At 43.5% G+C, this 12892-nt stretch overlaps 1 protein-coding gene across 4 annotated transcripts in view; it reads left to right on the forward strand.

Annotated features, from left to right (window-relative positions):
- Positions 1 to 12892, forward strand: part of LOC136841644 (uncharacterized) — a 226367-nt gene that overhangs the window by 41521 nt on the left and 171954 nt on the right. For all 4 annotated transcript variants that reach the window (XM_067108770.1, XM_067108769.1, XM_067108771.1 and 1 more), the window contains exon 5: positions 3993 to 4084. In XM_067108770.1, coding sequence (XP_066964871.1) covers positions 3993 to 4084 — 92 coding nt within the window. The remainder of the gene's footprint in view (positions 1 to 3992; positions 4085 to 12892) is intronic.

Raw genomic sequence — 12892 nt, forward strand, 5'->3', positions numbered from 1 at the left:
TTTTCGCGCAAGGCTGCGAGGGCTATCGCCAGAGCCAGAAGATCCTCTACCTTGCGCCTCTACCAGTCGAAGTGGGAAGTCTTTAGGAGATGGTGCCGAGCTCAGAAAGTGTCCTCTTCCAGTACCTCTGTAATGGAGATAGCGGATTTCCTTCTTTATCTAAGGGAACAGTGTAATCTGGCGGTTTCCACCATCAAGGGATATAGAAGCATGCTTTCCTCAGTTTTTAGACACAGAGGTCTTAACATCTCCGAAAATAAGGACCTTCACGACCTTATAAGGTCTTTCGAGATGTCTAAAAACAAGTCCCCTAGACCTCCCAGCTGGAATTTGGACGTGGTCTTAAAATTCTTAATGTCAGATAAATTTGAGCCTCCTCGTTCTGCCTCTTTCAGGGATTTAACCAGGAAATCGTTGTTTCTTTTTGCTCTTGCATCTGCTAAAAGATTGAGCGAATTGCAGGCTTTGGAAGGTTCTGTAGGCTTTAAGAAGGACTCTGCGATCTGCTCCTTTCAGCCTCTCTTCTTGGCAAAGAATGAGAACCCTTCCAAACCTTGGCCTAGGAGTTTTGAGGTCAAAGGGACTCTCCATCTATTTCAGGACAAGAGCTAGAGCACACTCTCTGTCCAGCAAGAAACCTTAAGATGTTATCTGGAGAGAAAGAAACAGCTGGGAGGCAACACTGAAAGTCTTTGGTGCTCTGTCAAGGATCCTTCAAGAGCAATTTCTAAGAATGCCCAGGCTTTCTTCATTAGAGATGTTATCAAGGAGGCTCATCTTTCTTGCAAGGACGAGCATTTACAGCTCCTAAGAGTGAATGCTCATGAGGTGAGAGCCATAGCTACTTCTCTGGCTTTCCACAAGTCTTGGTCCCTCCAGTCTATTGTGGACTCTACGTACTGGAGATGTAACTCAGTTTTTGCTTCTCATTATTTGAGAGATGTTCGTGTTACGTATGAGAAGTGCTTCTCCCTAGGAGCTTACGTATCCGCGGATTCGGTGCTGGGTCAAGGAGCTGAAGCTAATCCTTTTAGTTTAACTTTGGTGGTTTATTTTTAATTGTTTGTTGTGTTTTTTTATGGTTGGTTGGAAGAGAGTGTTGAGATACTCTCTCTTTCATCTCTTATCACTAACAAGGTTAGGCTTGGTCAGGTGGTCGGGTTGGTTGTTAGCTCCTTGTAGTTTTTTATTATTACCTAGCTGTCATGTAAGAGGGATAGCCCCCATTGATATGATTCAGGTAGAGGGCTCTGTCTTGTAAGTGGGTTAATCCCCATTGACACGATCCATAACAGGCTCTGTCATGTAAGTGGGTCTTCCCCCATTGATATGATCCAGAAGGGCTGTCAGTCATAGGTCACTTCCTCGCTGAAGCTCTTGAGGCATGCAGACTCATAGACAGTATCCATGAAGTCTTCTGCCCAATCAGGTAAGAACCATGGTTTTTTGTTTATCCTACAACATACGTTGTTTCCGGTTTTTTAGTTATTAGCTGTCTCTTGCCCTCCTCCAAGGGTGCCAATCAGCTAAGTATATATCTGACGGGTAAGTTGCATGTACAAAAATGATATTTTTATGATAAAATAAAGTTTTGTACATACTTACCCGGCAGATATATACGATTATGGCCCTCCCAGCCTCCCCTCAGGAGACAGGTGGAAGAGAAAATCTGATTAGAAAACGGGAATGGTTTCTATTCCCGCCACCCAACGGCGGGTATGGTAGATCACCTGACCTACCTGTCGCGTGTGCCGCGAAATTTGAATTTCTGTCGGGAACGTCGGAGACTATAGCTAAGTATATATCTGCCGGGTAAGTATGTACAAAACTTTATTTTATCATAAAAATATCATTTTTATATACAGTACTGTATACTTAGCAAATAATTACATGATCGGAGCCCTCCCTCCTCCCTCTCATGGACATGGAGCATAAACGAAATGAGCTCTTTAGCTACGTTGTACCTATTCTTCCCTGAAAGTGGGCAGGGCTTATTTACCTACACCCAAAACAAAAAGAGCTACTGTGAATTTATATTTTTTTGAGCTATTAATAAAGTAGAAACTATAGCTATGTAATTATTTGGTTTAAATATTTATGAAAGGGATTTTGACAAAGGAAAAATCTATTTCTGAGGAAGACCTGTGTCACCCAGTGAAATGGTTCCAATAGCACTATTTCTAGGCATAAAAATTGCTAAATAAACCAGAGAAAAAGCTATCTAAAATTATAAAAGTCTTTATTGGGGTTGTAGCAAAAACACTAATGGTTCGGTATACACCAAGAACGGATTCACTATCACAGGTCTTCGTCCGATAGACTTCTAAAAATGTCAAATTTTTTAGCATTAATATCTGTTGACCCTCTTAATCTAATCTAGGGGACATGAATATAAGAATTGAGGTAATATAAATAGTAACAAAATGTGAATATAATCTTTGATATTTAAGAATTGCCAATTAAGGAAATTTTACCTAATTACAGGCAGTCCCTGCTTATCAGCAGGGGTTCTGTTCTGACGGCTTAATTATAACCGAAAATCTGCATTTTTCAGCGGTTATCTACACTGAAAATCACCAATTTTCGCTTATTGATGCCTCTGTTTGATTTTCGTCGCTAGACAAGCCCCGTAAAACTGAATCACCAATAACCAAGCCTGCCAATAACTGGGGACTGCCTGTACTCAAAAAATGAAGCATGGCCTTAAGTTCTGGGAACAGATAAATATTTGATGTTCATTGAGGGATTTTAGTAGTCTGTAAAAGTAAACTAAAGATACAATTACTAGCTGATAATACTTTGGTAAAAGTATGATCACCACTGGAATATCTAACATACAGTAGTTGTATGTCATGTTTGTTACTTTCATGCATACTGTTGGAGTTGTACACTAAACAGTATGAAAATATTCAGTAACAAAAATGGAAATCATGAGATTGCAACAACTTTGCCCATTTTCTTGATGCAAATAAAGTTTCAGAATGTGTTGAGAGATATTTTGGTATTTTAAAAACTTGCCTTTGATGGACCAACTTGAAATAATCCAGCTATGCTAGACTAGGTTAAACTCCTCCAATTTTATTTAGCATTTCTAGTATCCTTCCTTAAGCTGATGGTGTAAAATTATTTTCCAGCCTTTAGGACAAAGCAGAGCTACTTCAGTGAGTTTTCAAGCTATTCAGTTTCTTTTTCTTCCTCATAACTAGTTTAGCCTAGTGTACTTTGCATTTTCAGAGTGTTGTAACATGAGAAATATATATTGTACAAACACATTTTATGTTATAATTCACTAGGGTTACTGAAAACTTACAGGAGGTGAACTGCAGTTGTAATCATTCTTTTAATAATCTTACAGGTCTGCCACTCATAGTGTGTATTATGATTTGTGCCAAGCCATTTGGATTGAATAAGTTGAGCTTCCTTTTCACCAGAATATATCCTGGTAAAGCTCAAACAGTTTGATATATATTAATATCCTGAATTATGAAATGAGCCTGTGAATGGTAGATTGCAGAACTCGGTAGAGAAAGTCAGGTGTTTGATATAGGTGCACAGATATAAGATTCAATAGGCTTGTTACAAGGACAAGAAAAATTATATACGTCTGAACTTTGAAAGACATACCATTGAAATGTAAGGAATTGAATTTCTCAGTCATGTAAAAAGTATGTTTTTAGGTATGCACTCCACATTTTGAGTAACGAGTAAAGGTAATTGTAGAGGGGTAAAAAACAAATAATTTTCTTGAAATGCCACCAGACAGTTGGACTTTGCAGGTTAAGAAGAGAATGTGGATGGTAGAGTTTTGACTAGGGGAAAGGTAAAGGAAAGGCCACAACATTTTATAGTAAATGGTGAAGATAGAGGTCTTGTCACCTGCTGGTATATTTTGATAGAAGCATTATTACTCATGGATCCACGAACATTATTAAGGGACTTCTTTATTAACATTTCACAAATGATTGATGTATATAGAGCTTATTTTCTTTCAGATGACTCCACAGCCTGTGCCCTTGAACAGTGAATGCCAATATTCTCCAGCTCTGTATTTAGAAAAGGGTTGTAACTGTAGTGAAAGTTGCCGGTAAGCATCTAATCATTAAATATGTGATTCAGTAAAGTTTTGTATTTCATGTGAATTTCAAACACACTATTTTACAGATATTTTCCCTGTGTAAAAGTGGTACACTGTACAAAGAGTTACATTGTGTTGTGCAGTGACCACAATGGTAATATAAGATCCAGCCTGTAAGGAGTCCCTAGTCTATCCTATTAAAAACACTTTTCAACGTTCTCATTGTCATAAGTGCAAATATATTTGGTAGTCCTCTTCGTGTAACAGAATTAAGAACTGTTTTGTTATTTTTGCTCATATCTTTCATTGTTATGACATCGTTATTTTGTTTTGATTAGCTCTGGTATTTGTTAATCCAGCAAAATGTGATGTGTGGGTACATTCGCCAAGGATAATTGTGGCACACTTTCCAGTGTGTTTTGGACAAGAGTTTACAAAGTAGTTACTGGCAACTTTCACGAAGTTATATGGTGCCTCACATCTTCTGACAGTGATATGATATCACTCAGGCTGTCACCAGGTCATATATAGCTTACTACAGGAAAGAATAGACTCATAGAAGACAAATAAGTGCGATTTTTTTTCTATCATTATGGTAAATTTTTTTTCTATAGTTTTCCCTTTTGTTGTTATTGATTTTAACAGATACCAATGTTATAAGAGAGAGAGAGGGTGCACACACTTATTGTGTGTAAGCTGCAATGCATACACACAACACTAGAAATAAATTCCTGTTCTTTTGCGATAAACATATGTAATTGTTTGCTCAACATTGCTGTGACTATTACAACATTGTCCTTTAAGATATTAGGTGAATTAAATATTGAATATAATACAAATAAACATATTTTTCCGTACTTGACAATATATTTACAATCTCAACACTTTTTACATAGACCTGTAAGTTTCTTATAAGAAACCAGTGTAAATAAATAAGTAGATACATAAACAAATGAATGCAGTGCATAGTCAAACAATTGCTGCATAAAATTATACATTTAGAAGAATTTAAAGAGCTGTGTGCCCACCTCCTCTCTCTCTCTCTCTCTCTCTCTCTCAGTATGAACCCCTATTGTCAATTAACATAATTATTCTCTTGGATATTGAAGCCACTGTCTTTTCACAAATGTTTGTATCGTCTTGTTTAGGTCCTAGTCTAAGTGACCAACTTGCTTGTCATATTAAGTGATCCCTGGTTTTGGTATTACATATTTGCATCCCTTTTACTTGTTTTGTAATCCAAAAGATTTTCAGTGGCATTCAAGTCAAGGGAATTTAATTCCATTCAGTTCTGAATACATGTGTGGATATTCTTTAAAACATTCTTTTGTAATTTGGGCATTGTGGACGGCAGAGTTGTCCATGACTACATATATTACTTCTTGCTTGGATATAAGCAGGGCTCTCATAGATGCCACTAAAACTTCCTCTAGGTTGCTCATGTATTGGGACCTGTTCATTTGTGAATCTGTAAGTTCTCCTAGACCACTGGTAGCCATCCATTCCCATAGGACTGCAGTAATTTTTCTTCTCTTAAAATATGCATTGATCATAATACAGTAGCTCTATAATGAAATAAAGCCTTGATTTATAAACTAGACCTATACTAACACTAATATCCAATTTATATGATTGGTCTATAATGATGTAAATATCAAATCCTGATTATAGACCTATGTATAATAATATAGTGTGATTTCTTTTAATAGGCTTAAAAAAACAAATGTAAAGGTCTAGTTTTTAAAATAGACCCATCATGATATAATGCCCATTTTCATTATAATGACTTACCAAAACACTGTAAAAGCTTTTATCTGTTTAAAATCGACACGTCCGAGATATAAATTTTCAAACTTTGTTTGGAACGCTGATACAATTGGCGGGAGACCCAACCCCACCGGATGCCGGTGGGGGTGGCGTGGCAGGAGACATACCCATAAACCCAGGTCAGTTTCATTCTCGGGCGTATTGGGAACGCATCTCGCGCGTCCGTCTGCCTCAAACTGTTTGGGTTCCTTTGTCTGCTTGCACTTAGTTGTGGCGTCTCTCCTTGGTGAAGTACTCAATTGCCTGTTTATTTATCTAGCTAGCCTAGCTCTGGGAATTCGTAGCTATGTCGGATTCAAGCTTCTCGGGATCCAGAGTTTGCGCAGGGAATTTGTGCTCCGCCAAACTAGTTAAACTTAAATACGGTCGCCATTCTATGTGTACAGCATGTAGGGGTCAAGAGTGTTCCCAGGAGAACACATGCAGTGAATGTATGGAATGGAGTTAGGAGTTTTGGCAAACATACAGTTCCCATCAGATAAAGCTGGTTAGGGATAGGGATAGGAAAGCCTTTAAGCGTAAGGAAGCTAGGCTATCATCTTCTTCGGTGGTGGCATTGGCGTCACCTCCTCTACCGGCTGTTCCTTCCTCCTCTCCTACCCCCTCCTCTACCGCTGCTCTTTCCCCCTCTCATATTCCCCCCTCTTCTTCATTAGCTTCCCAGTATGTTTTCCCTAAAGCCAAGCCCAGCCTCGAGGCTGATAAATCAGAATTCGTTCTTTTCAGAAATCAAATGGAAGCGCAAATGAACGGTTTCATGGAGTCGGTCTTAAGTTTAGTGCGTTCGCACCATAGTCCGGGCGTTAGCGTCGGTGATGACGTCAGTGTTGGTGTTGGTGATAACAATGTGGTTGTTCGCGATCGCGTTTCAGGCGAGTCTGCTCATTTTTCTGAATCTTTTGAGCAAAGGCAACTGTCCCGCTCGCCTTCTGAGGCTAGAAGACAGTCCGGCGCTGGCGAAAAGGTCAGAAATTATTGCCCACGAGCAGGCTCGTCCTCTAAGGCACAGGAAAGCCTTAGTCCTGGTGGCGGAAGTAGTAAGCTTGACTCGCCTTCTAAAGCGTCGAAAAGCTTCAGGGAGACGTGAAAGTGATCCATCGACGCGTCGATCTTCTCGCATCGCTGATAGCCATCGCCGACATCGCAGGATGGTGTCCCCAGAAGCTTCATCAAGGCGGTCATCATCGAAGCGGCACTACCTAAGGTTAAGCTCTTCAGGTGAGAGTAGCAGCAGTTCATCTTCAGTCTCTTCATATTCCAGCTCTTGGATCCCCCTCCTCGTCATCGCAAGTGGGATCAGACCTCTCGGCCCTTAAAGAGGCATTCTTCGGATAATTCCTGCCCTAGGGTTACTAAACTCTTCAAGAAAAGGACAGCCAGCCCTATACCTGGTTGCTCAGCGTGGGGATCCGATCAAGAAGATACATTTCAGACGCTTCCTCCCAGGTCACCTAGGTGCAGTCAAGAGGCCTAGCCCTCTCCAGGAAGCAAGTGCCCGGGCCTCTTACTCCTCCTCCACACAGAAGTGTCTGCGCCTTTGGCTACATCCTCGCCCTCCCAGGCGTCTATTCTGTTGGAAGGAAGCTAGAAAAGGTAGTCCATAAAGTCCTTGGTATTCCCGAGGATAAAGAAGTCGTTCCTCCTCAATTCCTGGACGGTCTGGGCACGGAACCGATTCTTTCTGGTGAAGAGGAAGGCCCAGGTGAATCGGGGCCTTCTTCACATTACGCTTCTCTACTCAGCTTTCTGCTGCAGTCGTACCCGCAACATTTTCAGCCGACAGCCCCCTCTTCTCCGACTTCTACATTGCGTCTGGGAAAACAAGGTCCTGCCACTTCACTTCCCAAATTGGTACTCTCCACTGCCTCCAAGAAAGCATTAAAAGAGGTAGAGGCGTGGTTGGAAGCTAAGAGGTCCTCGGGTAAGTCGTCGTTTGCGTACCCTCCTTCAAAGCTGTCGAAAAGGAGGCAAAATTATTACAGCACAGGAGCTTCTCCTTCACTGGGATCTGCAATTTCAGCACAAGGGGACTTTGGCTCCCTTGTGGACCCCTCAAGACGCATTTCATCCGAGGCAGCCAAGACCTTCTTTTCTGCCCTAGATGTAGAACATTTTTCCAGGAACCTCTTCAAGCTCCTAGAGATTGTCAGCTTTATCGATTGGTCAATGGGAGCTGTTTTCAAACAGGTGGAGCAGGCTAATCTCGCAGAAGACGTCTTGGAAAAAAAAATCACGGGATTTCTTTCCTGCACCGATATCGCTATCCATGATGCGGCAGGCGAAATTTCCTCCCTCTTCGCCATGGCCACTCTGAAGAAGAGGGAAACTTGGTGCTCGTTCTTGTCTAAGGCTGTGACTTCTTCGCAGAGAACGGCTTTGATGTTCGCACCCTTTGACAAGGAGGGCCTCTTCCCAGAAGCAGTAGTGAAAGAAGTCCTGTCAGCCATGGATAAGTGGGCGTCGTCACACATCCTGTTTATGTCTTCCACCAGACCGAGGCCTGCTCCCGCTCCTTTGACCAAGATGGTATCTCCTCTTAACAGGCATCCGTTTCGTAACTCCAGGTCCAAACCTTACTCAAGGTCCTGCTCCAACTCCAGGGGTCACAAGTTCTCCTCAAAGCCACAAGGTCGTCATACCAGTAAGTAGGATCCCTGTCCTCCATGCGCCGGTGGGGGCCAGACTCAGCCTCTTTTGGGAGGAATGGAGAGACAGAGGTGCAGATCAGTGGGTGGTGCAAGTGCTCCACCTAGGCTACCGTCTGCCGTTCGCCCAACCTCCTCCTCCTCTCCAATTCTCCCATTTCCTTGACAGCATACTCAAGAGGCTCAGTCAAGTTTTCGGCCCTAGAGACAGAAGTCCGGTCTCTCTTAGGAAAGCGGTCATCAGTAGTGCAGGACGTGTCAACCCCAGGTTTCTACAACCGCCTGTTTGTAGTCCCCAAGTCATCAGGGGGTTGGAGGCCAGTTCTCGACGTAAGTGCTCTCAATATGTACTTAGTGAAAACCAAGTTCTCCATGGAAACGAACCGCTCAGTTCTTCAGGCACTAACTCGGGGGATTGGATGGTGACCCTCGACATGGAAGATGCCTACTTCCACATTCCAGTACATCAGGACTCCAGGAGGTATCTTCACTTTGTTTTCAAGGACAGAGTTTACCAGTTCCGGGCCCTCTGCTTCGGCCTGTCGACAGCCCCCGCAAGTGTTCACCAGGATTCTCGCCCGATAGGTCATTGGCTCCACCTGGAGGAGTTCGGATCTCCTTGTACCTAGACGACTGGCTACTCCGTTCATCATCAAGGGACCGCTGCATGGAGGACCTTCACAGAACCCTAGGGTTAGCTCGGGACTTAGGGATTCTGATAAACACGGAAAAGTCGAGCTTAGTTCCTTCACAGAGGATTCTTTATTTGGGGATGACTCTGGACAGTCTAGCTTTTCGGGCTTTTCTGTCTCCCAAAAGGGTCTCCTCCTGCCTTCAGACGGTGGAGAAGTTTCTCCTCCTGGACAGTTGCTCCGCCCGTCAGTGGATGGCTCTCCTGGGAACTCTGTCGTCAGCGGAGCAATTTGTAAGGTTAGGCTGTCTGCACATGAGACCCTTACAGTTTTTCCTCAGGGACTCTTGGGACAGAAGGACCCAAACGGACTCCACGGTCTTCAACATTCCCCCCGACGTCAAGGGGCATCTTTTCTGGTGGAGGTTGCCGGAAAGGCTTTCGGAGGGTCTGGATCTCCTCCCAAGACAACCATCCTGCAGATGTTCTCAGGCGCCCAATGTTGGGTGGGAGCACATCTAGCCAACCTCAGGACGTCAGGAGTTTGGTCGGACGAACAGAAGAAGCTCCACATCAATGTCAGGAACTGTTGGCCATTCACCTCGCTCTCCAGGAATTTTCGACCCACGTCTCAGGCCAAGCAGTCGCTGTTCACGCCGACAACTCGGCGGCTCTAGCCTACATCCGGAAACAGGGAGGTACCCATTCCTCTCGCCCTGTTCAAAGTTGCGAGGACCTTCTTCTGTGGGCAGACAGCAACAGGGTGGCCCTGTTCCTCGGTTTGTGCAGGAAAACTGAACGTCCTGGCGGACCAACTCAGCCGTCGGAACCAGACTCTCCCTACGGAGTGGACCCTGCACCCGCAAGTGTGCCTAGATCTGTGGAATCTGTGGGGCACTCCCATAATAGATCTCTTCGCTACCTCCAAGAACCATCGTCTCCCAGTGTTCTGCTCACCAGTTCCAGACCCACTGACTCACTTGGTGGACGCCATGCTCCTAGACTGGACGAACCTGTTTGCCTATGCCTTCCCTCCTTTCGGGCTCATCAGGCAAGTGATAAACAAAGTGAAATTCCATCAGAAGGTCGAGCTGGTCCTCGTTGCCCCGTTCTGGCCAAGGAAGGAGTGGTTCCCGGACCTGCTAGATCTCCTGATAGACTTCCCGAGGCTTCTCCCTCAAAAGAAGTCGCTTCTCAGACAACCCCACCTAATGAAGTTCCACCAGGGATTGTCCACTCTCGCTCTGACAGGCTTCAGACTGTCAGGAAGCTCATCAGAGCGCGGGGTTTTTCAAGCAAGGCTGCAGAGGCTATTGCGAGGTACAGAAGGGACTCCTCGAGCAAATTATACCAATCCAAGTGGACAGTCTTCAGGAACTGGTGTAGAAAAAATAGTATCTCCTCTTCTTCGACGTCTATAACTCAACTTGCCGATTTTTTCATTTACTTGAGGGATTCAAGAAAATTGATGCCATCAACCATCAAGGGCTACAGAGCTATGCTGTCCTCCGTCTTCTACCATAGGAGGTTAGACCTATCAAATAACCGAGACTTGTCAGACCTCCTCAAGTCCTTAGACACAGCTAAGGCCCCAAAACCTGCCCTTGCCTGTAATTTAGATGTAGTTTTGAGGTGGTTAATGTCTCCAAGGTACGAACCTTTAGAAGGTCTTTCTCTTAGAGACCTCACTAAGAAATCCCTTTTTCTGGTTACTTTAACAACGGCAAAGAGGGTTAGTGAAATACAAGCCATTGACAAGGAAGTGGGTTTTCAAGGTAATGCTGTTTGCTCGTTCACCTTGAATTTTCTGGCCAAGAGCAGTCTCCTTCCAACCCGTGGCCTCGGTCCTTTACCATTCAGAACCTCTCCGAAGTGGCTGGCCCTCAAGAATTGGAGGCTTCTTTGTGCCCTGTTAGAGCTATCAAAACTTACTTGGCCAGAACGGCCAGCATCAGAGGACGTTCCTCTAACCTGTGGTGTTCAGTGAAAGATCCAACCAGACCTTTATCCAAGAATGCCCTGGCTTTCTTCGTCAAGGAACTCATCTTAGAGGCGCACAGGCACATCAACGAAGAGGACGCACGCCTAGTCAAGTCTCACATTCACGAAGTGCGCTCAATAGCAACTTCAGTGGCCTTTCGTCATAATAAGTCACTATCGCAGATCACACAGAGCACCTTCTGGAGGTCGAGGTCTGTGTTTGCGTCTCTCTACCTTAGCGAGGTTGAAGTTGCGTATCAGGACCTGTTTGCGTTAGGTCCCATATCGGTAGCAGGCTTGGTTTTAGGGGGAACACACTAGGGGGGTAGGTTCCTTATCTTTCCTTCCCCCTGTGGTTTTATGGTTGCTGAGTTAATGGGAAGCCGGGGGTGCTCAGTTCACCTGGAGTACCCTCCATCCTAGTTGAGCTGCTGAGTGTATAGGGAAGGGGAATGTATTTAACTATTTTTAGGTTAGGCGGTGAGACCCGTTTTTCAGTCTGGTTGCTTTCCAATTGCTCAGGGCAAAAGCAAAAGGAAGTCACCCCTTGTCTCAGTCAGCGGTGTACTTCCCTGACTGCTTGGGTTGTTATGGAGCAGAGTGGCTAGCAGTGCTTACGCCCAAGGCCTCTGCAGGTAATGGAACTTCAACCAGCAGCAGTACCTCCCTGCAAAAGCCCATCTACCAGGTAAGGTGACTCCTGCCCTTTTGTTGGTATGGATCCTTAAGATACCCATGGTTAGAGTTTGTTCCTTTTCTTTTTTTTTTTTTTTGTGTGTGTGTAACCTTTCAATAACTGGTACCTCATCCCCTGCCCTTCCACCTTAAATGTGGAATCAGCTTTTACAGTGTTTTGGTAAGTCATTATAATGAAAATGACATTTTATGATAAAATTATGTTTCATTATACTTACCAAAAACACTGTAACGTAAAACCTCCTCCTCCCGCAGGGGGAGACGTTATCTCAGGTTTTCACTAATTGTGTATACCGAGAATGAAACTGACCTGGGTTTATGGGTATGTCTCCTGCCACGCTACCCCCACCAGCATCCGGTGGGGTTGGGTCTCCCGCCAATTGTATCAGCGTTCCAAACAAAGTTTGAAAATTTATATCTCGGACGTGTCGATTTTAAAGAGATAAAAGCTTTTACCGTGTTTTGGTAAGTATAATGAAACATCATTTTATCATAAAAATGTCATTTTTTATCATAGACATTATGATAGTAAAACATTCATTATTATGAATGGAACTTTATGAAATGAAGCAATATGATTGTTATAACAGGCTTACAATAAAAAACAAGCTAGAATTTATCTTTAGTGACACAATCTTACTGGTAATGTTAGGCTTACCCTTTTTAAATTCTACTTATTAGTTTTTTATTCAACTTTTACCCTTACCCTTATAAACTTTTCTCCAATAATTTAACTGGAGCTTACCATGTTTTCCTGGGACGCCAATGGTGAAGGCTAACCATTAGCATCCATAGAGAATGTTTTTTTGTCACCAAAGATGACCTTTTTTCCAGAATTCATCCATCATTGGGTAATACTGCAAAGCGAGTGCAAGCCTGCCCTCTTGATGATGTTGGGTAAGAAGAGCTTTCATGGCAAGAATGTGGTGATATATTTCAGCGTCACACTATCTGTCCTGGATTACTTGAATTCCAACTTGAATCCCTGTCTTCTTTTTTAGTGCTGGAGCGTTGATGAGGGGAGTTCTACAGACCTTT

The sequence above is a fragment of the Macrobrachium rosenbergii genome, chromosome 9 (genome assembly GCF_040412425.1).
Source record: "Macrobrachium rosenbergii isolate ZJJX-2024 chromosome 9, ASM4041242v1, whole genome shotgun sequence".
Classification (NCBI taxonomy): Eukaryota; Metazoa; Arthropoda; class Malacostraca; order Decapoda; family Palaemonidae; genus Macrobrachium; species Macrobrachium rosenbergii.